At 57.4% G+C, this 24,505-nt stretch overlaps 2 protein-coding genes across 6 annotated transcripts; one reads left to right on the top strand and one right to left on the bottom strand.

Annotated features, from left to right (window-relative positions):
* The first annotated feature begins 297 nt into the window (after positions 1–297).
* On the top strand, positions 298–24,505 carry LOC310636813 (E3 ubiquitin-protein ligase TRIM7-like). 4 transcript variants are annotated; one of them, XM_083356919.1, is made up of 9 exons: positions 298–322; positions 16,199–16,649; positions 16,971–17,066; positions 17,180–17,410; positions 17,524–17,546; positions 21,023–21,138; positions 21,375–21,428; positions 21,868–21,900; positions 22,886–24,505. In XM_083356919.1, the coding sequence occupies exons 2-9, from the start codon at positions 16,233–16,235 to the stop codon at positions 23,458–23,460; spliced, it is 1,545 nt and encodes a 514-aa protein (XP_083213045.1). In that variant the 5' UTR covers positions 298–322; positions 16,199–16,232; the 3' UTR covers positions 23,461–24,505. The 4 variants fall into 4 exon arrangements, with proteins under 4 accessions (XP_083213045.1, XP_083213047.1, XP_083213046.1 ...); XM_083356921.1 differs by lacking the exon at positions 298–322 and adding an exon at positions 15,572–15,985; XM_083356918.1 differs by lacking the exon at positions 298–322 and adding an exon at positions 15,714–15,789.
* On the bottom strand, positions 6,976–12,289 carry LOC310636603 (beta-1,3-galactosyltransferase 4-like). Of its 2 annotated transcripts, none has more exons than XM_083356564.1 (2): positions 12,224–12,289; positions 6,976–9,380 (listed from the first exon to the last, which is right to left on the bottom strand). In XM_083356564.1, exon 2 carries the CDS (start codon positions 9,349–9,351, stop codon positions 8,284–8,286), a length of 1,068 nt encoding a protein of 355 aa, XP_083212690.1. In that variant the 5' UTR covers positions 9,352–9,380; positions 12,224–12,289; the 3' UTR covers positions 6,976–8,283. The 2 variants fall into 2 exon arrangements, with proteins under 2 accessions (XP_083212690.1, XP_083212691.1); XM_083356565.1 differs by lacking the exon at positions 12,224–12,289 and adding an exon at positions 11,643–11,770.

The raw sequence follows: 24,505 nt of genomic DNA, 5'->3' as shown, positions 1-24,505 counted from the left end.
TGCTCCGGAGCCTCCCCCAGCGGGTGCAACCGGCGCGGTCCTGAAAGAGCAGGAGGGGCTCGCGTGCCCCCCCCCCAAACTTGGAAAAAAACTCGAGCAGAGACTCCCCCGCCTCTTCCTCCGCCAGTCTTGGGGGGGGCACCGTCTCTCCGCCCTCCCCCCGCCAGCAGCCCCCTCCGACGCTCGGGGACGGCAGCTGCCCCGGGGGACTTTCCGGGGGGGGGCGAGCAGGAATCGAGGCGACCGCTCTAGGACTGCGCTCTCTGCCCTCCCCCCCCCCGCAGGGCCAGCGGAGGCGAGACGGGCGGCGGCCGCTGTCCAGGTGCTGAAACCCCCCCCCGCCTCCCCCCCTCGGCCTCCCCGGGCGCTGCGGGGCCGGAAGCCGCTGAACCCCCCCCCCCGAGGTTGGGCTTCCCTGCACGGAACCCCCTGAGGGTCCCCGACCCGGCCGTGCTTCTACGCCCTGCCCAAGGCCAGGGGATCCCGGTCGATCCCTTCCCCGGATCCCTCTTCTCGCAGCACGGGAGCGGGAGGGGCGCAGACCCCTGGATGGCCAGGAGGAAGCGGGGGAGGGGTCCCGGGCAGCCCTCGGCCTCCGGGGTGAAGTCCAAGAAGGGGGCTCTGCGGGGTCTTCCCCAAAGCCTCCCCTGAGCAGCCCCCTTCCCCACCCACCGACCCACTCCCACTCCAGCGAGGGAGGCTCCTCCTCCGCGCTCCATCTTCCCACGAGTTTGAACTGGCCGCCATCTTGACTTTTTTGACCCCTCTAGTAGCCTCGGGGGCCACCAAGCAAATCCCGGGCACGTCCACCCACAAGGGTCTTATTCCTGGGGGATGAGTGGGGAAACCCCAGCGTGGGTGGGCAAGGGATTGGAATGGAATGGAATGGAATGGAATGGAATAAAATTGAATGCAATAGAAAAGAGCCGGAAGGGACCTTGGAGGTCTTCTAGTCCAGCCCCCTGGTCAAGCAGGAGAACCTATATACCATCTCAGAAAGGTGATTGCCTAGCCTCTTCTTAAAAACCTCCAGTGATGGAGCGCCCACGATTTCTGGTGGCGAGCTGTTCCACTGGTTAATTGCCCTCACTGTCAGGAAGTTTCTCCTTAATTCCAGGTGGCTTCTCTCCTTGATCAGCTTCCAACCATTGTTTCTCGTCCTGCCCTCTGGTGCTTTGGTGAACAACCTGGCCCCCTCCTCTCTGGGGCAGCCCCTCAGATGCCGGAACGCCGCTATCGTGTCTCCCCTCTTCCTCCTTTTCCTTAGACCAGCCAGACCCAAATTCGGCCGCCGCTCTTCCTCGGTTTTGGCCTCCAGGACTTTGATCACCTCAGTTGCTCTTCTCTGGATTGTTTCCAAACTCTCTCTCTTCTGCAGAAGCATCCAGCCTCCCTTTCCCCCCCCCTCCCCCCCCCCGTTCCCTGGAATGGCCCGCGAGAGCCCCCAAGAGGCCCCCGGAGGAGAGCAGCCGGGCGGGAGGGACGGCTCAGCGCTCCACATGGGGGAATTTCCCCAAGGGGGTTCCTCCCGCTTCCCCTCCCAGCTGGGGAGTGAAAGCGAAAGCTCGGGGCGCTCCCCCCGGGTGGCTTCTCTGCTGGCGCCACCGAGCCCGCGCTTAGCCTCCCAGGTTGCGGCGGGGGGCACTGCTCTGCGGAGGAGGAGGATAAAATGCTGTGGGGGGAGCACCGGGTGGGGCCCTTCCTCTGCTCCAGGCGGGGCTGCCTTTCAGCCAGGTTGCGCCCCCAGTTTGGGCTCTGGGGAGGGGGCGCCGTTCATCCCCACCTTTGGCCCCAACGGTCGGATTCTCTTCGGAGGGGGCGGCCGGGCTGCCTTCTGAAGGGCTGAAGCAGCTTCGCAGGGAAGGTGTGTCAGCTTTCTCCTCCCCCCCCTTTAAGAAATGATGCCCCAACTCCCACTGAAGGGCGCCCCAGGTGGGAAGGTGGGGGGTGTTGTGTACTGGGTTCTTTCAAGCAAGCAGGAGACGAGGCGAGAGAGTTCAGGCAGGAACATGCTTTATTGAACGCAGGAACTGAACTGTTAACCATGGCTGCTATGCAGCTGTTTATACCTATTGCCGCCCTAGAGCCAACCAATGGCGGTTCTGGAGACGGCCTGTCTGATGAGCCAGCGACCCTTACCCAATTCCCTGCTTAAGCAATCTCACAGCATTCAAAACCCACGTGGTACACTTCAAGTAAAACAAGGCCCAATACATTACAGAAGGGCCCCAGAGTGTGTGTGGGAGTTTGGCTGTTCCCAATATGTTTCTGGGGGGTGGGGAATGGGAGGGATGGGAGGGGCTCAGGAGCGCAAGGGGGGGGCTATGGTCCTCCAGACTTGCTGATTGCTGATTCACAAGCCAAACCAACGAGGGCTGGGACCCCATGAGACCCCTGGGCTGAGGTTGAAGGGACAGAAGAGTGAATGGGTGGGGGCAGAAAAAGCCGTTGTCAGACCCCAATGTGGCTTCTCTTGTTCTCTTTTCTGGCCCCTGGAGAACACAAATACACACACACACACACACACACACACACACTTGCAAGAAGCCCCCTTGCTTAGGCAATTCTGGGTGCTTCTCTGCCCACCTCCCCCAGGACAGGAAAGTGTGTGGGCAGGGGTGCAGGTTAATACCTCTGGACTTTAACTGGAGGAGGGGGTTCAGAGCATCTTCCCTGCAGGAGGGGAGGGGCTGAGAAACGCTCCTCCTCTCCAAGAGCCTCCAGCTGCCTGTGGAGAAGGAGCCCCAGCAGTTTCTCCTCCTTCCAGGCCTCCAAGCAACAGCAGGTAAGTCTCGGGAGGTCGCCTGCTCCTCCCCAGCTCCTTCCCTCCTCCTCCTCCTCCTCCTCCTCCTCCTGCTCCTTGGATCCCAAGACTTCCCAGAAATGCCCCCTCCCCCTCCCTGCTGACACACAACAGGTGAGGCCATCCCAATGCTTTGTTAATCAACAAGTGGTGCTAATCCTCCGCGCTCTGTGGGCCTAATGGGGAGGAGGGGTGGGAGGGGTTTACTTCAGAGAGAGAAAAGGTTTCCCCGTCCTGCATTCCTCCTGAGACCACTCTAAAAACGTCTCTTTTGAATTTGATTCGCCTCCAGGGGAACCAGTCACGGGATCCCTCCCGCCTTCCGCAGGGAAAAGCTACACTGTGGGTTTTGGGGCGCGAACCTTCAGTTCCGGCTTTGCATTGCCCTGCATGGCTTGACTTGTATTAGGCTAATAAAGGACTTTTAAGGTAAACAATGCCTCAGAGTCACTTGAAAAGCCCATAGACGGAAACTTGACATCCTACACCTTTCTCAACCGTAGGGCGTGAAGGATGGTTTTTTAACTTTAGAACAGAGGTCCTCAAACCTGGCCACTTTAAGACTGGTGGAATTCAACTCCCAGAATTCCCCAGCCAGCACGGGGACCCCAGCTTTACAAGACTGAGCTGTGGCAGGACTGACAAGGTGTTTGCCAAATGTTTGCTTTTAATACAACCGAGCAGAAGAATGTGGTCACATTCGACTCGGGAATAATCTCCCCATGTTAATCCTCGAGTTACGAATGGAATGGAGCCTGCAAATTACATTCCTAACCCGAGGATTCATTAATTGGGTCAATTTAAATGAACGTGATCCCTTCCTGCTTTGCACAATGTGCTCATTAACCCAACGCACAGGCCATTAAGTGCTCGTGAGGTATTGCGTGAGGTATTGCGGAACGGGGAAGCCTGGGAGGGGGGCAGCTTCTGACCACCCAAGGTCTCCCACACCTACTGAGATATCTCATGCTTCCTACCCCCCCATCCTGCCCCCTCCCCCACTGGGTGGCCACAGGCACTGGGCCTTACCTTTCCAAGATCTCCACCTTCTCCTCTCCAGCTCTCTGCTGTGGCCTGTTGGTCTTCTCCCGGCGCTCCAACAGAGGAGCGGAGAGAGCAGAGGCAGAGTGGGACAAACACACCCTGCTCAGCAGAGCTTCCTGTCCAGCTTGTCTGACTCACCCAGGCTGCCTCCTCAGGACACCCAACCTGCTTTGGGAGCCTCAGTGAGTCTGAAGGAGTGCCAGGTTGCGCCCCTGAAAGCTTCTGTTCTCCGTGCCGAGAGGGACGGAAGTCTTCAGAGGCACACTCTTGCGCTGCTTCAGGCTTCCGTCCCTTTGCAAAACCTTTTGCCGCAGAGGACAGAAGCCTTTGGGGCCGCGATCTGGCGCTCTTTAAGGCCTCTGTCCTCTACGCCAAAAGATTTTGCAAAGAGATGGAAGCCTTCAGAGCCACCATCTCGCGCTCCTTCAGGCCTCCATCGCTTCGTAAACGTTTTTGGCATGGAGGACAGAATCCTCGGGGGCCGTGATCTGGCACTATTTTTCAGGCCTCGGCCCTCTGCACCAAAAGATTTTGCAAAGGGGCGGAGGCCTGAATCGGCGTGAGGTCTGTTATGGAATTTGTTGTGCAGAGGTCTCCTTGTGCTACCAAGAAGTTGCACAGACAAGGAAGAGGTACTGAGAGCCGTAAGAGTCACACAGTAACCACAAGAGTTCACTGAGTTGTAAAAGCAAAAAGTATTTTACTTTTGAGGTGGTGTAAGAACAAAAATGCACGGTCAAAGATAAACAGTCCAGGTCATACACAAATAGCAACAGTCCAAGGAGTAATCCAAAATACAAAGTCTTCTTACCGGTCCAGAGGTCAATACACAGTATTTCAGGTTTATCACAATAGTAAACCAACAGTACAGCAAACCAGAGCAAAAACAGTAATAGTAGAGAGTAGTGAATTCAGAGAGAGAGAGAGAGAAGCTATGTTCCTAGCTCCCTCTTATGGCCATGAGAACACTTACACACCCATTGGCCAATTAACATCTTAAAGTCACAACATCATGGTTAATATATTTTCAACCCAACATTGTAGGCTATTACCATATGCCTAACAAGGTCGCCCCCTCCGAAGGTTCCCGTTCCTTTGGAGACACTTTTGACGTGGAGAACGGAAGCCTCAGGGATGCGTTCTCACAGTCCTTCAGATGCACCGAGGCTCCCGGCGCTCCAGAAGCAGATCGGGTGTCCTGCATGCACAGCCTTGGTAAGTCAGCCAAGCTGGGCAGGAAGCACGGCTCCCGCTCTGCCTCTGCTCTCCCTGCTCTGCTTTTGGAGTGCCGGGAGCTGGCAAAGTAACCATGCTGCTGCTGCTGCGTGAACCCAACGGTGCAGAAGCTGGAGAGGAGATGGCTCGCTTGAGAACTTTGCGTCTTCGAAAGGAAGCGTTTGGTGACGGGGTGGGGAGGAGCCGGTGGGCTAACATGGCTGTGCAGGGCCTGCTGGGTCCCTATGGGGGAGGGAATAGGCAGGGGGAATGTTGCAGTGTCCTACCGGTGAATGACTGCCGTCATGCTGCAACATTCGCAACTTCGGGACTGTGTCGTAAGTACTTTGGGGTGGGGGGAGGTGAGGGCATAACTCTGGAATGTCGCTAAGTGAACTGTCATAATTGGAGGATTACTTGTTTTAATCTGGTTGTGTCCTGGCTCCGGAGCTCGGAAGGGAATCCATGGGGGAGGGCCTTGCCTGTTCAGGCTGGCCCGCCTTTCTCTTGGCAGGCCCCGATCCAGAAGAGTTTAGCTACTGAGGCACATAGGCCGGCAGTCTGGAGGCCCTGAAGTCTACAGGTGAACACAGGATCCCTTCCAGACATGGGTGCCAGAGTGCACCAGCATTCCCACGGTGCATAGGATGATTGTCTGGATGTTTTCCTTAAGGGACACCGGCTCTCGCTCTGGGTTGAAGCAGCCGGGCCCCCCCTGAAACTCTTAGGTTTCTTTGGATTCAGAGCCTTGCGTTAATACACTGTTGTGATTTGCAGACATGTTGTGTGTAGGGTGCCGATCTTTCAAAACCGTCTCCTGCAAGGCCGTCTCTCTGGTCCTGTGGAGGAGGAGGGGCTGCCGCTGCTTCCCACTCTTTGGCAGTGGGCAAAGAATGGGGGCTCCTGGGGGCATAAAGCATCGGGGTGAGGGGGCCAAAGTAGCACCCCCAAAATTATTCCTGGGCATTGGACACTGCAGGGGGTTTTCTGCCCTAGATGGCCTCCCTTCTCCAAGGGCCTGAGGCCCCCCTCCTCCCATGCACAGGTGGATCTGGGCAACTGGAAAAGATAATCAAATAATGAATCAGTGAACACTTAGAGGCAAACAAAGTCATTAATAAAAGCCAACATGGGGTTGTCAAAAACAGATCATGCCAGACAAATCTTATTGCATTCTTTGACCGAGTGACAAAATTAGTGCACCAGAGGAATGCTGTAGTTATAATTTACTTGGATTTCAGTAAGGCATTTGATAAAGTAGATCACAACCTACTACTTGATAAGATAGAAAAATGTGGGTTAGATAGCATCACCACCAGATGGATTCGTAGCTGGCTGACCGGCCATACTCAGCGTGTGGTCCTCAATGGAACCGCATCTACATGAAGGGAAGTGTGTAGTGGGGTGCCCCAGGGCTCTGTTCTGGGCCCAGTGCTCTTCAACATCTTCATCAATGATTTGGACAAGGGGATAGATGGGGAACTCATCAAATTTGCAGACGATGCCAAGCTGGCAGGAACAGCCAATACTCCAGAAGATAGGCTTAAAATACAGGAGGATCTGGACAGACTCGAACACTGGGCACTATCTAACAAAATGAAATTCAATGGTGAAAAAAGTAAGGCTCTACACTTAGGCAAGAAAAATCAAATGCACAGCTATAGTATAGGGCAGGGGTCAGCAACCTGAAACGGTGAAAGAGCCACTCGGAACTGGTTCCCTCACAAAAGGAAAAACTGGGAGCCGCAAAAAAATGTGTGCGCATGCGCGTACATGCACGCATGCGCAGAACAGGGTTGGACTGAAGAGTGGAGCCAAGGCGAGATATGCACCTACCCTGCATATTTGAATTGATTGGTTGAACCTTTTTAGTCTCACTTTTTTTTTTTGGACTGCACATGGCAGAGGACTGGAAGCCACAGAAGACAGCTGAAAGAGCCGCATGCGGCTCCGGAGCCGCGGGTTGCAGACCTGTGGTATAGGGGGTACCTTGCTCAATAGTAGTAACTGTGAGAGGGATCTCAGATCCCTTAAATATGAGCCAGCAGTGTGCTGCAGCTGCCAAAAAAAGCCAACACAGTGCTAGGCTGCATTAACAGAGGGATAGAATCCAGATCACGTGAAGTGTTAATAGCACTTTACAATGCCTTGGTATACTGCATCTGGGTTTGGTCACCATGATGTAAAAATGATGTTGAAACTCTAGATAAAGAGTACAGAGAAGAGAAACAAAGACGATTAGGGGGACTGGAGGCTAAAATATATAAGGAACGGTTGCTGGAATTGGGTATGTCTAATTTAATGAAGAGAAAGACAAGGGGGGGACATGAGAGCAGTCTATCAGTATCTCAGGGGCTACCCCAAAGAAGAGGGAGTCAAGCTATTCTCCAAAGCACCAGAAGGCAGGACAAGAAGCAACGGATGGAAACTAATCAAGTAGAGAAGCAACCCGGAACTAAGGAGAAACTTCCTGACAGTGTCTCCATTCCATTCCCAGAACTGAAAATCTGCACTCCAGAGGGGATCCTCCAGGTTGATAAGTAAGACGGGGAAGGAGAACAGTTTACAAAAGGCCCCAAGTTCAGCATGGTGCGTGCGTGTGAGTTTCCGCACGCAGCACCCCAAAGGAGAAATCGTTCTCCCCCAGCCTGGGCGCGATTGGCAGCTTCCCGGCACAGATGGGATAAAAGTCCCCAAACTCGGAATGACGTATGTGTGTGTGCATATGTGAGCACGCGCCTGGCATTCTCCCCGAGTTTTCCCCATGTCCAGTTAGCCAGTGTGAATGGTTCTGCGTCGACCCAGCCACGCCCACCCATTTGTGTCCCATCTGGCCGCTCAGACCCCACACGCATTCTGTGGGGCAACCTCTCCCTTGCTGCTGATGCCGGGAAAAGTCCGCTTTGGCCTCCCGTTGCCAAAGAGAGGATGGCACCCAAATCAGGGAGGAATGACCCTGAAAAACACAACCCAGGCAGGCCAGCTGTCCAGGCGGGCCCCTTTGTCCTTCAGCTTTTCAGCGTAAGGCCCACATTGGCCAGACAGTCAACGAGGGCAGCCTGGCACTTCCAGAGCTGGCAGAGCCTCGACCCACAGTCCCAAGAGGGAAGCTCAGCTGCCAGGCAGGTGGCTGCAGAGTCCCAGGCGGAGTTCCCAGCAGTGCTTCTGTGAGTCAGTCAGTCTCTTCGCTTGTCCAAAGATGTGGATGGGAAGGTGGGCAGTCACGGGTTATCCTCCGTGGCTAGCCAGGCCAATACCTTGCAGCGGGCCAGGCCAAGGAAGCGCTGCCAGGCAGTACACGGGTGCTCAGATGCCTCCCACATGGCCAGCATTTCCGCAGGCACCACTTCGTGCACGCTGAAGAGCACCTCCCGGTAGCAGCAGGCATCGAGCGGGTAATGAGAAGCCCCAGAAAAATGGTCCACGTGGTGTGGGGCAATACCAGCATGGCGGGCACACAGAGCCACAAAAATGTCTTCCACGGGCAGCAGCGGCAGCTGGCGGGCAGCACTCAGGACAGCGGCAGCAGCTGGGGCAGAGAGCACATAGGCGGTGCCACTGCAGTAGGGTGGGAAAGTGGGTTCCGGGTAAAGTGAGGTGGGCACATAGTGCCGGCTGTGTGGGTCGCGGATGGGTGCTATGTGTGAGTAGACCTGGCCCAAGTAGGCAGCAGGCAGATCGGCCAGCTGCTCCAGGCGTCGTGCCAGAGCAGGCAGGTTGAGGAGGATGTCATCATCAGCCTTGACCAAGAAGTGGGCAGCAGGGCAATGGGCGATGGCCCAGCCCAGCATCGCCAGCGTCTTCAACGTTAGGTTTGCGTAGGTGTCAGTGAAGCGTGCCTGCAACACATCGCTGTGCTTGGCTGCCTCCTGCTCCAGTGCTGCCTGCTGTGCTCCATCCCTGGGCAGGCCCAATGTGAAGACGGTGCGCACACTGCGCCCCGCCGCTACCCTCGTACTCCCCCAGCTTTGTCGCAGCACCGCCCGCCGGGCTGCATGCCCAGTTGCGCTAGCCACTAGGACCAGTAGCCAGGGGTCAGTCTGGGTACAGGGCAACGGGGACAGCAGGAAAGCATTGGGTGGTGGCAGAAGCAGGTTGTCTATGTCTATGTGTTGCTGTCCCACACCGCCGCCCGTCCGGAAGAGCGGCGAGAGTGAGAGCAGCTCCTCATGGTGGCTGCCAGTCAGGAAGCTGAGCACCAAGAGGGTGGCCAGGCTGCAGAGCAGCCCCGCCAATAACTGGGCTGAGCGGCACAGGCAGCGCTTCCGGTAGAGTAGCATGGCAGTCATACGGACAGCAGCAGGGGCTGCGGGAGAGCCTGCAAGAGAGGAGGAGACATCAGCCCTGCCAGAGAACAAAGGGTGGTTTGAGTCCGTTCCGCCTCCTGCACTTTACGAAGGAGGCCCCGTGTCCCGCTCCATACCGAGGATGGGACAAACCAGCCTGCCCAGCAGCCTCGGCTCTCTTCCCAGTAAGGAGCACCTTGTAAGGCTGGCCGAGGGGGTGTTTTGCCACTTTGGCAATAACGTGGTGGCGGCCTCCTCCTCTCCTCCTTTCCCTCCTCCAGCCCAAGGGAGGGACGCATTGAGGCCGCACAGGGCGAACAGACCTTCCTGTATGGGGAGGTGAAGTGACGAGTCTGGCCCAGTTGTAGGTGGGCTGCAGGCCCACTGCAGATTTCCTGCTGGGAGTCCCCACCTGGCTCTCGCCTCTATGTGCCAACAGGCAGCCACCGTCCGCAATGCCTCCAGCTAAGAGAGCTGCACCCCCTACCCCACCAGGCCCTGCTTTCCCCTTCCCAGGGTCCCCCCAGCATCACCCCCAGTGAGGAATCAAGGGACCCCATCACCCTGCCATGTTTTGGTCCCATCTGTTCCGTCGCCAGGACTCCCCTGGCCGGACTCCCCTGGCCGGACAGACTCGTGTCCTCATCTGATGGATGGGGGTCCTGGCCAGCGAGGGGATGGGGGCTGAGCAGGGGAAGGGGCCAGAGCACAGCAGTGGCCTTGAGCTGAGACAAGGCCAGGCTCCTGGCTATGAGGTGGAGATCCAACCCCCCAGGAGAGGGTTGAGGGGGGTCTTGCAAGAACCACCGGAAGGTGGGCAGACTTTGTCTCCTGGGAGCCTCAAAGGCCTCTGGAGAAAGAGACGCCCTGGGGCAGATCCACCAGGGCCAGCCTGAGGCCGCCACAGAGCGAGGATTCAGAGGGAAGGGCTGCATGCATTCCCAGAAGCAGCAGCTGCAGACGGGAGACCCCAGGCTGGAAGGGGTCCCTGACGCGGTTCCCTTCAGGGCAGAGCAGCTTCAGGAAAGGGATCCTCAGCCGAGGACAGGAAGCGTGGAGATATCAGGTCTCGCCCAGGAACCCTGAACCAGGGACCTCTGCCCCCCCTTCCCTCCTCCTCCTCTCCCCCTCTCTGCTCCAGCAAGACCAGCTGCGCAGCCTTGACGGGGCCTCGGCTAGCCCAAGTGGGGGGGCTTCCCACCCAGCCCAGCCCCCTCAGGGGAACTCGGCTGCCTCTTAAGCCAGCTGCTTAAGGTGAGCTCCCTCGGCAGCACCCCTCCCGCCATTTGCCCTGGCGCTGGTCCTTCAGCCCCGAGATTGTGCCAACCGGCCCTGCAGGATTCTCCCTGCACCTGCTCTCAGTCGACAAGCCCAGAGGACTTTGGGGCTGGCGGTGGGGCACCTCCCAATGACCGGCTGGGACGCAGACCTGGCTTGGGGCGCCCCCTCGTTGCCAGTCCTGAAGGAAGCAAGGATGCCGAGCATCTGGCAACCAGGGGCCCCCGGTTGCTGGCTGTGGGGTGCTGGGGACCAATCTTGCAAGAGGGCCGCAGTGGCTCTGCAGCCCCCACCCACCCACCCACCCGGCTGCTGGGGTCTTCTGGAGATCATGGCTGGCCGTCCAACTGCTTCTGCTTCCTGTTTGGGTGGATTGGGGGGGCTGGGCATGCCTAAAGCAGGAAGCAGGTTTTGCTCTCCCCCCCCCCCGTCAGTTTGCCCAGGGCTGCCCCGCCCAGCCTGCCAAGGTGTGCCGTTTGGGTTTCCTGTTCCTGTGGAGCGATACGGGCAGGCCTGTGAAGAGAGCGCCTGACTTCCCGGGGCCCCCACCAAGACTTCCCCGGAAGCTGCCAGAATCGTGCCTGGACGGGGGTCCAGGCAGGTCCTGCAGCACCTCGTGGAGGGTCCCCCAGCAGCACGAGGAGACAAGAGTGGTCTCCTCCTCCTCTACGGGGCCTCTGCCTTCAAGCCCAGGGGCCTCCTGCGTCTGCCCAAGCCCCTTTGGACCTGCCCAGGTTGTGCCCACCCCGGTTTCTCGGGAAAGTGAGTCCCCCGGGGGCCGCGGGAGGGAGGGAGGCCTCCGGTCAGTTGTCCATCTGGCTGAACGGGAAGCAGGCTGGCCATTTTTCTCCCCGGCGATCCCCTTGGGGACATTTGCGGGGCCCCCAAATGCCCGACGGGGGCCCTCTCTCCGTAGGAAGTGTGGGGAGGAAGAGGAGTGGGGCAGGAATTCCTGGCACGGGCTGGAGGGAAGTCAGGAGCCTCTGCTGTGCCCACCCACTCACTCACTCACTCACCCAGCCGGGGTCCTTCAGGGCCTGGGAATACCTTGGGGGGGTGGTTCCGCAGGAGAGGAGAGGAATTGTGTTTCAGGCCTCCTGGCACGGTTACTACGCAAAATCTACACACAGGTGCTACTCACACACCCAGGGACGTAGGGAGGGCGGAGCCTGGCTCTGTCAGGGGAGGGGCAAACTTTAGACAATCAAAGCCACCCTTTCGAACAGTTGATAAAGTTCAGCCCAGAACAAACAAAGTCCTTCATTTCTCTAGGAAAGGGATCCACGTTCCCAGTCGGCCAGGAAGCGATCGAAACTATGTGGAAACATGCCTCCCACCCCCACTCCCCAAAAGTGAGAGCTGGTCGAATTACCCACAAGGGCTTTTTCTGTTTTGGTGGCTGCCTTGCCAAAGCGACCAAGCGCAGATGTGCAGCGGGAAACTCCCCAGAAGGATAAGAAAGTTTCCCTCCACGACACCAAATGCAACCTTGCAGCCAGAAGGACAAGGGCCTCTCTCTGAGCACGTCTGGACGCTGATCTTGGGGAAGGAGCCGCGCGGACTGTAAGCCACCAGGAGCAGCTTTTTGTCTAAATACCTGAGGCATCTTCTGCTCTGGGCCCTCGAGTTTCACCTCCCTCCCAAGGGTTGAACGTTCTTCCATTCCTGCAGAAATAAACTTCCCTTCCTGCTTCCAGCGGGAACACCCAGCCCAGCTGAGGCCTCCCTCCCTCCCTCCCATTCCTTTCCCAGAAGTTCCGGTTTCTCAGCCATTTCTCTCCCGCCCCCCAGGAAACCTCTGGCACCCCACGGAGGGGGGGGCTGGGTTGGGGGGGGGAAGACCAGCCTTGGGCAGGCAGGAGGGGGGGGGAAGGTGCTTCCAGATGCCAGCACAGGGCAGGTCCCGCCTGGAGGAGGCCCTCGCGGCCCCCCACCCCCTGGCTGTGGCCTCTGTGGGGGAGGGGCCATCCAGATCCTGCAAACGGCCCTGAGTGGCCAGCCTGCCTCTCTTGTCCAGCAGAAAAATCCCTGGAGGCGGCCAAGGACTCCGGACACTTTGCAGCAACGAAATGGTTTAAAAGTTAAAAAGTCAGCAGCGTAAAAGGCATCTAATTCGCACAAAGAGCCCCCTTGACCCCAAAGGCTGAAGGCCGGAAGGGATGGTGGCCCCAATATGGGGGAGGCCCGTCTGGAGGCCCAGAGCCCCCCTGGGGAAAGAGGCCCTCCCCTGGGAATGAGTGCTCCCCACAGCCCCCACCCTGCAGAGAGGCTTTGGGGTGGGGGTGAAGTGGGGAGGCAGCCCCGAAGGTGAGGAGAAGGACGGACCAGTTAAAACCAGCGCTTGCCTGGCACCTGGGAAGCTGGGGGCACCGTCTGCTCTCCTCCCGCCCTCGGTCCCCTTTTGGGTTGAAAGTGGTACCAACACAAATCGATTTGCTAATTTTTATCCTGCCTTTCTTATTACAAATAATAATAATAATAATAATAATAATAATAATAATGATGATGACGACGATGACGATGGAAGGGACCTTGGAGGTCATCTAGTCCAACCCCCTGCTCAGGCAGGAAACCCTATACCATTTCAGACAAATGGCTGTCCAGTCTCTTCTTAAAAACCTCCAGTGTTGGAGCATTCACCACTTCTGGAGGCAGGTTGTTCCACTGGTTAATTGTTCTAACTGTCAGGAAGTTTCTCCTTAGTTCCAGGTTGCTTCTCTCCTTGACTAGTTTCCATCTGTTGCTTCTTGTCCTGCCTTCAGGCGCTTTGGAGAACAGCTTGGCTCCCTCTTCTTTAGGGGCGGCCCCTGAGATAACTCAAGGCGATGAACATACCCAACACTCCATTGCCCTCTTGTTTTCCCACAACAACCCTGTGAGGTTGGTTGGGCTGAGAGAGGGGGGGATGTCCCAAAGCTGCAGAATCAGCTTTCATGCCTAAGACTAGAACTCTCCGTCTCCTGGTGATTGGCCCAAAGTCACCCAGCTGGCTTTCATGCCTAAGGCGGGACTAGAACTCACCGTCTCCCAGTTTCTAGCCGGTGCCTTCACTGATAAACCAAACTAGCAGTGTGTGTGGGGGGGGGGGGGAAAGGCACCAGTTCACCTTGAAATAATTATTAAAAGTCATAGGAGATTCTTCGGCTGCAAAGATGTGAAATTTCTCCTGACTTTTCGCTCAGGGATTACAAATAAGGGGGGGGCTCTACAGCCTCTCGCGGGGGTGGGGGGGTGGGGGGTCCTTGGAACTCCCTGAGTTGGATGGGTTTTTTTATTTTTGCAGACGTTTTATTGCCAAACTAGGCAACCTCATCAGCGCACCGCAGTTCAACCCTCAGCTGCAAATCTTCCCTCCCGTCGGAATTTTCCTTCTGACGTTTCAGAAATGAAGAGGGGCAAAATTGGAGCCGGGGCGTCCAGTGCTCGGAGGCTCCTCGGGCTGCGTGCAGAGGCGGCTCCGGGGCAGCCAACCAAGCCTGGAGCCCTCCCGGGGAAAGGTGGGGGACCCGTGGGGGTGGCGGCCCCCTCCCGCCCTTCTCCGGGGACGCCGCCCGGGACAAGGAGGGGCCGTCGAGGGGCTGCGCTTGGAGCTCTCGGGCTGCTCGGGACGGGGAGGGGGAGGGCAGGCAGCGCTGCGGGGGCGGCGGCGGGAGGGAGGGAGGGTCTCCCCCTCGCAGGGGATGGGCCGCCGCAACCTCAGCCGGCCCGGAGAAGGAGCCCCGTCGGAGGGATGTCGCTTTGTCGGGGCTGCGGCCGAAGGAGAGCCCCGTCCCGCCCGGATGGCGCCACCTGTTGTCCCTGTGCAAGGCGTCCCATCATCCTGAGCCCAACGAGGCGGGACAGCCACGTGCCCCGCCCGACACCCCCGGAGTCCTTACTCCAAGCTGCCCCAGCAACAGCCGCCCGGTGCCTCTTAGCACCCCCCCACACACACACACTCTTGGTGCGGAGCCTCCACTGGCAGAAGCAGTCCACCCCGAAAGCGGCCCTGCTCCGGAGCCTCCTCCAGCGGGTGCAACCGGCGCGGTCCTGAAACACCAGGAGGGGCTCGCGTGCCCCCCCCCAAAAAAACCTATAAGCAACTTGAGCAGCTTCTTCTATTCGGACGCTCCGCGGTGGCAGCTGCCCCGGGTGCCTTTCTGGGGGGGGAGGGGGCGCGAGCAGGAAGCGCTTCCCGAGGCGACCGCTCTAGGACTGCGCTCTCTGCCCTCCCCCCCCCCGCGAGGCCAGCGGAGGCGAGACGGGCGGCGGCCGCTGTCCAGATGCTGAACCCCCCCCGCCTCCCCCCCTCGGCCTCCCCGGGCGCTGCGGGGCCGGGAGCCGCTGAATTCCCCCCCTCGACGTTGGGCCCGGCCGTGCCTCTTCTACGCCCTGCCCAAGGCTAGGGGATCCCGGTCGATCCCTTCCCCGGATCCCTCTTCTCCCACCACGCGGGGAAGGGGTGTAGACGCCCGGCTGGCCAGGCGGAGGGGGGAGGGGTCCCGGGCAGCCCTCCGGGGTGAAGTCCAACAAAGGGGCGCTGCGGGGTCTTCGCCCAAGCCCCCCCTGAGCGGCTCCCGGGTTGGCCGGGTCAAGGCCCCCGGGAAGTGCGCCCCCTTCCCCACCCCCACCTCACTGCTGCCAGGGAGGCTCCCCCTCCGCACCCCTTGCCCTGAAGGGAAACCCCCCCCGCCACCAGGAAGAAGCGCCCCGTGGAGCGCCATCCCCTCCATCAGGAGTTCGGGCCGGCCGCCATCTCCACCGCCCTGTAGGAGCGTCGGGGGTCAGCAAGCGAATCCCGGGCACCGCTTCCCACGAGGGTCTTATCCCGGGAGGACGGGAGGGACATCCCCACGCGCGGGTGGGCGGGCAAGGCAGCGTGGCCGGTTCTCGCCACCCCCCCACCCACCCCCCCGCGCCGTGGAAAGGCCCGCGAGAGCCCCCTGGAGGGGAGCAGCCGGGCTCAGCGCCCCACGCGGGGGAAATCTCCCCGAGCGGCCTCCTCCCGCCCCGCCTCCCAGCTGGGAAACGAAACCGAAAGCTCGGGCGTCTCCCTTGTTGCTTCTGCGCAGGCGCCGCCGAGCCCGCGCTTAGCCTCCCGGGCGGCGGGAAAGAAGCGGCGGGAAAGGCGGCTGCTCTGCGGAGGAGGAGGAGGCGGCCAAAGCGCGGCGGGGGGAGCACCAGGTGGGGGCCTTCCCGGGCTCCTCTCCGCTGCCCTCCCCAGGCCCAAGAGCGGCGCCCCTCCTCCGCTCCGGGCGAGGCGGCCTTTCGGCGCGGGGGAAAGCAGCGCCCCCGGTTCGGCCCCCCCTCCTCTCCTCCCCGTCCTTTGCCCCATCGACCGGAGTCCCTTCTGGAAGGCCGAAGCAGCTTCGCAGGGAAGGTGAGCTCAGCTTTCTCCTGCCCCCCCAAGACACGACGCCCCGACTCCCACTGAAGTGGGGAGGGGTGGTAATGCCTCTGGGCCTGAATTGGAGGAGGGGCTCAGAGCATGTTCCTTGCAGGTGGGGGGGGCTGAGAAATGCTGCCCCCCAAGTGCTCCGGGCTGCACACCCCCCCCCGAAGGAGCCAACAGATCAGCTTCTTCTCCTTCCAGGCCCAGCGAGGGGGAAGCGGAGCCGAAGAGCCCCATGGCGGCCTCAGAGGAGGTGGAGTCGGCCTTGGGGCAGCTGGGCCAAGAAGCCACCTGCCCGCTCTGCCTGGACTTCTTCCAGCAGCCGATGGGCCTGGCCTGCGGGCACAACTTCTGCCACCCCTGCCTGGCCCAGCTGGGCGCTGAGGCTTCCTGCCCCCAGTGCAGAGCCAGGGTGGAGCCCGGCAGCGCCCGCCCCAACCGGACCCTGGCCAACATCGTGGGCCTGGTGAAGGGGCTTCGGCTGTCAGGGGGAGCCCAGGAGGGGAGCAGCGGCCCCCAGCTCTGCCGGGAACACCAGCTGCCCCTGCAGACCTTCTGCTCCAGCGAGAAGCTCCTCCTCTGCGCCAGCTGCCTGGGGGGGCACCAGGGCCACCCCCTCCTCTCTCTGCCGGAGGCTGCCCGGGAGTACAAGGTAGGGGGCGGGCACTGTGGAGGCAGGCTAGCCCAAAGGGGAGGGATGAGCAGCCCCTAACCCTGAAAAACGGCAGAGGAAAGCCGGGCTATTTTTCGGCAGCCAGAGGAGACCGGAGGCAGGAAGGCTCTCGGCTGCTTCCCTCCTCGTGAGCCTTTGCCTGCCCCGGGCCTCTCCCTGGCCGGATTCTCTGCTGGGAGCTCTGGTGCCCAGGGCCTCCCCTGGAGTGCAGCATGGGGGCCCCCACTGGCCCCTTGCAGCCCCCCTGGGTGGGAGCGCTGCCATTGTGGACTCGAGTGACACCGTCTGCTGCCCGCGCAGGTCCTGCTGGATGCCCTCCTGGAGCCCCTGAAGAAGGAGGAGCAGCAGCTGCTGGAGCAGTGGCGGGTAGAAAAGCAGAGTCGGCAGGAGTGCCAGGTGGGTCTCTCGGGGGGAGGGGGCATGGGAGGCAGCTCCAGGGATGCTGGTTCTGCAGCTGGGAATTCTCCCACTCCCTCCCTCTGAGCCCCCCCTCTTCTGTGCCCCTCCAGGAGCAATTAGCCACCGAGAAGCAGAAGGTCGGCCTGGCGCTGGGATCCCTGGTGGAGCTGCTCCAGGAGAGGCAGCTGGTCTGGGTCGCCTGGCTGGCCGAGCAGGAGGAGAAGATGGAGGCCGATTGGGTGGGCCCTCTGGCTCAGCTCTCCGGGGAGGCCTCCCGCCTGCAGCAGCTGATTGCCCAGATGGAGAGGAAGTGCCGCCAGCCGGACTGGGAATTCCTGCAGGTAGGGGGGGGGCTCTCCCTGGCTTAAGGGGGGCGGGAAACAGAGGTTCCCCCGTGGAGACACTGGCCACTCTCGTGAGGACCGGGACCCATTTCTCTGCTCTCCTCTTTCAGGACATCCAGGACACCGTGGACAGGTAAGGCGCCAGGAGCCCTTCCCCACTCCTACCCTTGTGGGCCTCACACAAACACCTGCCTGCCCCTTCCAGAACCCCCCCCTCCTCTCTTTCCCCACTCCCTCCTCTGGCCCACCAACCCAGAAAGGTTGGGGAACACTGCATTAAATGAGGGCAAACCCCACTCCCCTGTAGCACTGATGACGTTACTCAGTTGGGTAATGAAATGTCTGCACAAAAACAGCCTCAGCTGCAAACCTTCTCTCTTCTTGGATGTTGACTTCCTCCGTAGCCCTTCCGGCCGGTCCCTGGGCAGAGTATCCAGTTGGGGCTGAGGGAAGCGGTGTAAGCTCAGTTGCTGCAGGAAACCGGCTTGCGAAGGCATGTCCGACCCATCACGACCCCATGGACAACGTTCCTCCATGCCTTCCTGTCCTCTACCATCTTCTGGAGTCCATTTAAGCTTACTCCTACTGCTTCAGTGACTCCATCCAGCCACCTCATTCTCTGTCGTCCCCTTCTTCTATTGCCCTCAACCTTTCCCAGCATTAGGCTCTTCTCCAGTGAGTCCTTCCTTCTCATCAGGTGGCCAAAGTATTTGAGTTTTAGATTCAGGATCTGGCCTTCTAAAGAGCAGTCAGGGTTGATCTCCTCTAGGACTGACCGGTTTGATCGCCTTGCAGTCCAAGGGACTCGCAGGAGTCTTCTCCAGCACCAGAGTTCAAAGGCCTCAATTCTTTGGCGCTCAGCCTTTCTTATGGTCCAACTTTCACAGCCATACATTGCAACTGGGAAGACCATAGCCTCGACTATACACACTTTTGTTGGCAGGGTGATGTCTCTGCTTTTTAGTGTGCTGTCTAGATTTGCCATGGCTTTCCTCCCCAGGAGCAAGCGTCTTTTAATTTCTTGGCTACAGTCCCCATATGCAGTGATCTTGGAGCCCAGGAAAATAAAATCTGTCACTACCTCCATTTCTTCCCCATCTATTTGCCAGGAATCGAGAGGTCCGGATGCCATGATCTTGGTTTTCTTAATGTTTACTTTCAACCCAACTTTTGCACTCTCCTTCTTCACCCGCAACAAGAGGCTCTTTAGTTCTTCTTCACTTTCTGCCATTAGAGTGGTATCATCTGCATATCTTAGGTTGTTGATTTTTCTTCCGGCAATCTTAATTCCAACTTTTGATTCATCTAGCCCTGCCTTTCTCATGATGTGCTCTGCATATAAGTTAAATAGGCAAGCCGACAGTATACAGCCTTGCCGGACTCCTTTCCCAATTTTGAACCAATCAGTGGTTCCGTGTCTAGTTCTCACTGTTGCTTCTTGGCCCACATATAGGTTTCTCAAGAGACAAATAAGATGGTCTGGTACTCCCATCTCTTTAAGAACTTGCCACAGTTTGTTATGATCCACACAATCAAAGGCTTTAGCATAGTCAATGAAGCAGAAGTAGATGTTTTTCTGGAACTCTCTAGCTTTCTCCATGATCCAGCGTATGTTGGCAATTTGATCTCTAGTTCCTCTGCCTCTTCGAAATCCTGCCTGTACTTCTGGTAGTTCTCGATCCACATACTGCTGGAGTCTAGCTTGTAGAATTTTAAGCATAACTTTACTAGCATGAGAAATGAGTGCAATGGTGCGATAGTTTGAACATTCTTTGGCACTGCCTTTCTTTGGAATTGGAATGTAAACTGATCTTTTCCAATCCTGTGGCCACTGTTGAGTTTTCCAAATTTGCTGGCAAATTGAGTGTAGCACTTTTACTGCATCGTCTTTTAAGATTTTGAATAGCTCAGCTGGAATACTGTCACCTCCACTAGCTTCGTTGTTGCTCAGCTTTTCTAAGGCCCACTTCACTTCACATTCTAGGATGGCTGGCTCGAGGTCAGTGACCACCTCATTGTGATTATCAGGGACGTTAAGCTCATTCTTGTATAGTTCTTCTGTGTAATTTTGCCACCTCTTCTTAATCTCTTCTGCCTCTGTTAGGTCCCTGCCATTTTGGTCCTTTATCATGCCCATTTTTGCATTAAACGTTCCCTTCATTTCTCCAATTTTCTTGAAAAGATCTCTGGTCCTCCCTATTCTATTGTTTTCTTCTATTTCTTTGCACTGTTCATTTAAGAAGGCATTCTTATCTCTTCTAGCTATTCTCTGGAATTCTGCATTTAATTGGGCATATCTTTCTTTTTCTCCCTTGCCTTTCACTTCCCTCCTTTCCTCAGCTATTTGCAAAGCTTCCTCGGAGAGCCATTTTGCTTTCTTGCATTTCTTTTTCTTTGGGATGGTTTTAGTTGCTACCTCTTGTATAATGTTGCGAACCTCTGCCCATAGTTCTTCAGGCACTCTGTCTATCAGATCTAATTCCTTAAATCTATTTGTCACCTCTACTGTATATTGAACAGGGATATGATTTAATTCATACCTGACTGGCCTAGTGCTTTTCCCTACTTTCTTTAATTTAAGCCTAAACTTTGCAACAAGAAGCTCATGGTCTGAGCCACAGTCAGCTCCTGGTCTTGTTTTTACTGACTGTATAGAGCTTCTCCATCTTTGGCTGCAGAGCACATAGTCAATCTGATTTCTGTGTTGACCGTCTGGTGATGTCCATGTGTACAGCTGTCTCTTGGGTTGTTGGAAAAGAGTGTTTGCTATGACCATCGTATTCTCGGACAAAATTCTATCAGCCTGTGCCCTGCTTCATTTTGTACTCCAAGGCCAAACTTGCCTGTTATTCCAGTTATCTTTTGGCTTCCTACTTTAGCATTCCAATCCCCCATGATGATAAGGACATCATTTTTGGGTGTTAGTTCTATAAGGTGCTGTAGGGCTTCATAGAACTGGTCAATTTCATCCTCTTCAGCACCGGTGGTTGGGGCATAGACTTGGACTACTGTGATATTGAATGAGATCATTCTGTCATTTTGGGGATTGTATCCCAGTATTGCTTTTCCTACTCTTTTATTGACTATGAAGGCCACTCCATTTCTACTGAGGGATTCTTGCCCACAGTAGTATACCTGATGGTCATCTGAATTAAATTCACCCATTCCTGTCCATTTTAGTTCGCTGATTCCTAAGATGTCGATGTTCAGTCTTGTCATCTCTTGTTTGACCACATCCAGCTTGCCTTGATTCATGGATCTTACATTCCTTGCATGGGACACCTTAATCCTTGGTGTAGTAGGATCGGAATCACATTTGACGTCTGTGTTGAGTTTGTGTCTTTCCTCACTTCTTTACTGAACTCTACCCTGGTTCAGTGCACAGTCGGCTGCGATCAAAGCAACATATGTGCTTACATGACAAACAAGCCAGGATTTCTACCATACCCTAAACTCGCGTTTGCAAACCCGAGTCCTGTATTCACGTGGCAAGATGCTGGAATCAGTCGGCTTGTTACACATACACCATGGAACCGGCTAATCCTAACCCACCACCACCACCCCCAGAAAGCCGGGTAGCTGTGTGAGGCCGCCCTCCTTGTGTTGCAGGTGCCGGAGTTACGTGTTGGGGCATGTAGAGAGAGTCTCCCCCAGGTTGCAAGGCAGACTCAGAACCGTCCTGGAGAGAAACGCTTCCGTAAGGAAGATGCTGGACAGTTACAAAGGTGCGGGGGGTTCCTTTGAGGTGGGGCCGGGGCCAGGGGGGGGTATGGAGCCCTCTCAGGAGGAGCCTCCTCCATCCCATCTGTCACCTCCCCCTGACCCATGATACTTGTCACTGGACACCTGGCAGGGACCGAAACGCTGCTCCAAACAACATGGTGGCTTCTGCGCAGGCGTCACGTACGGCTGGCTGTTCCTAATCTCTCTTTTTTTTTCCTTTTTCTCCTTCGAATTGCAGCCTCTCTGCAGAAGACACTGACCAGGGAGAACCTGGAGGAACTTCTGGCCACGGGTAACCTCATGGGGCTGGGGAGGAAGGGGGCAGTGGGGGGGAGGGAAAGGCTTGCAAACCTGCTGCCCTTGCCAGGCGCCACACAATGTTTTCCGCAAATCGCCAGGAGTGGCACCTGCCCTGCCTGGCTTTCTCCAGGGGTTGGAAACCCCGAGGGATGCCGAGAGTCTGGAGGGTTCCAAAATCAGCCACTGGGGGAGGGGGGGCAGGGGGGTCCCTCAGCAGCCACACGGAGCTGGCCCTTCCCTACCACACACCTTGGCCGTTCCAGAAAGGAGCCACAGTTGAGGGCGCTGGGCAGGTCTTTCAGGGCGTGGAAGAATCCAGTTTTGAGTTGTGCTTTGTTTTGAGTTGTGCTTTGTGAGAAGTGCGGGAGGAGCTTCTTTAGACACACAACACACCCGGCCTGATTTTAAAGTGATCCCCCTTTCCTCCCCAGCACCTGCTCCAGGAAGGCCAAGATCGCCTAAAGGTAACAGCACACGGAGGAAAAGGGGGAGGGGATCCATCTGCATCCCTCGCCCTAACTCTCAGCCCTCCAGGCGGCTGAACAGGTCAGCAGGCAAGCCTGGTGCTGCCTGTAGAGGGGCGGACCCCAAAGCAGCCACCCAAACGCGGTGGGTGGGCCTGGGGCGATGGCAGACGGTTCTTTTGGGAGGGGGAGAGGCTGGCCAGGTTACAGGCTGCCCCAGGAAGGCCCTTGATGGCAGAGCTGCCTCACCGCTCGGCTCTGGGGCTCTGGGAGGAGCGCCAAACCCAGGACCAGCAAGGGTGGCAACGCAGGAGAAGCAGAAACACAGGGAGTCCTCAATGTACCCCCACAACTGACCCCAGAGTTTCCATTGCCGAGTGAGGCAGTTGTTAAGTGAGTGCCCCGCTTTGCGACCTTTCTTGGCACAGTGGTCGAGTCACTGCCGTTGTTAGCAACACGGTCGTTAAGTGAATCTGGCTTCCCCACCGACATTGCAAAAGGGGACACAAAGGTCGCCCAAGGGATCCCGTGACAGATAGGACGGCAGTTGCCAAGTGTTCAAATTTTGATCACCTGACCGTGGGGATCGCTTCAATGGCCGTACATGTGAAAAATGTAACTTTGAAGGAACTGTCGTAAGTTGAGGACTATCTCAGCTATCTCCTGGCGCCCTGGGCAATAATAGTAAGCATAGCACCTTGCCTGGGTCGGACCCCCTGACCCGCCTGCTCCTGTCCTTCTGGTCACCACCAATGGCCCAGGCCCCCCCCACCCTTCAGAGGTGGCCCCATTTACCCCCCGTATTAGGGAACCGGTCCTTTTGGAAAGCTCGCCAGGCCCCGCGTCTTGGGGGGTCCAGAGACAACAGAGAACGGCCCAGTTTCCTCACCCTGAGCTGGGGAAGCCACCTCGGGGAGCCAGCCCTGCCCTGCCTTGCCCTGCCCTCTTCCCAGCCCCCCTAAGAGCTTCTCTTCTCTCTCTTCAGTCTACGTCACGATCGATGGCTCGACCGCCCACCCGCGGCTCTGGTGCTCAGACTCCATTCTGTGTTGGCACAACCGGTACCAGGATCTCGAGGATCTGCCAGGGATGTTCGACCAGGAATTTTGCGCCCTGGGCCGCGAGGGATTCACCGCAGGCTGGCACTTTTGGGAAGTGTCCGTGCAGAGTCCAGACAACGTCCCGGTGTGGCACAGAGCCGCCTGGGCCATAGGGGTGGCCAGGGAGTCCGTCCGGAGGAAGGGGAGCCTCCAGCTGAGCCCCCAGGAGGGAATCTGGGCCGTGGGGAAGAGTTCGGCAGGGGGGATGGTCGCTTTCTCCAAGGTTCACGAGAAGCTCAGCTTGCGAAGGCCGCTGAGAAGGTTGCGGGTGCAGCTGAACTACGAGGCAGAAAAGGTGGAGTTCCTGGATGCGGAGATTGAGGCCCGCCTCTACGCCTTCCAGACAGGGCCCTTCCTTGGGGAGAGGGTCTACCCTTTTTTCTACCTGGGCCAGGAGGGGGTCACCCTTCAGTGTGAGGAATGTCCAGGTTCATCTGATTGGGACAGCTTGGGAATGTAATAGAAAAGAATTAGAACAGAACAGGAAGGGACCTTGGAGGTCTTCTAGTCCAGCCCCCTCCCCCCCCCCCCGCTCGAGCAGGAGAACCTATATACCATCTCAACTTACAACGGTTCATTCAGTCATCAAAGTTACCACAGCACGGAAAGAAGTGACTCGTGGCCATTTTGCACACTTGGGACCGTGGTCAAAGCGATGGATATTCAGACCCTTGGCAACTGACTCACATTTTTGACCGTTGCACCGTCCTGGAGTCACGTGGTCCCCTTTTACGCCCCCTCTGACGAGCAGGGTCCCTGGGGAAACCGGTTCCCTCAGCAACTGTGTGACCAATTTAAGAACTGCAGCGATTTGCTTAAAAAAATGTGGCAACAAAAGTCGTCAGGGCAAAATTTCTCACTTAGCGCCATCAATTTTGGGTTTCGTTGTGGTTGTAAGTTGGGGACTACCTATAGGTGGCTGGAGGGCAGCCCTCCAGGGCAGAGGTCCACATTAGCCACCTCCCCGATTTTGTGTGTGTGTGTGTGTGTGTACTTGAAGCACAAGAAGTGGGGCTGCAGAAGAGGCCGCTGCGCTCAGCCCCACCTCTTGGTGCCTTCAAGGCCACATCTGGCAAGAGGACCAGATGTTGCCCATTTGGGGTGTCCTTCCAACTCCCCTGTCTAATCTGCCAGGGTTTCTTGGTGGTCTCCCCTCCCCATCCATGTCCAACCTTCTATAATGTTGCTGTGATCAGCTCAGGCTGCTTGGGGGCTGCCAAGCGGTTCTGGGCTGCCGATGGCCTGGTGGGCTTCAACTGGGTGTCTCCTCCGGGCCGGAAAAGGCCCGCTGGCGGTGGGGAATTCAGGCGTCCACGTGTCTTCCGGATGCCACAGATGAGGATCGCTGCCTCAGGGCGGCTCGCTGTGTAGATGAGAGAGAGATGCTTAAAGGACCTTTATAATCAATAAAAGCGACATCTTAATGTCTGCCTGTTACTCTACGTTTATGTTACTCTAAATTTTACTCCAAGTTTCCTATTAAAAAAGCAACCTGTTTTATCTTT

This window comes from Vipera ursinii (assembly GCF_947247035.1).
Source record: "Vipera ursinii genome assembly, chromosome: 2".
In the NCBI taxonomy this organism is placed as follows: domain Eukaryota; kingdom Metazoa; phylum Chordata; class Lepidosauria; order Squamata; family Viperidae; genus Vipera; species Vipera ursinii.
This window is presented reverse-complemented; position numbering and strand designations above follow the sequence as displayed.

Coding starts and splice junctions, on each gene's coding strand:
- LOC310636813 (XM_083356919.1), top strand. CDS start 16,233: ATGGCGGCCTCAGAGGAGGTGGAGTCGGCCTTGGGGCAGCTGGGCCAA. Junction 16,650..16,970: donor AGGCTGCCCGGGAGTACAAG/GTAGGGGGCGGG, acceptor CTGCCCGCGCAG/GTCCTGCTGGATGCCCTCCT. Junction 17,411..17,523: donor CGGACTGGGAATTCCTGCAG/GTAGGGGGGGGG, acceptor CTCCTCTTTCAG/GACATCCAGGACACCGTGGA.
- LOC310636603 (XM_083356564.1), bottom strand. CDS start 9,351: ATGACTGCCATGCTACTCTACCGGAAGCGCTGCCTGTGCCGCTCAGCC.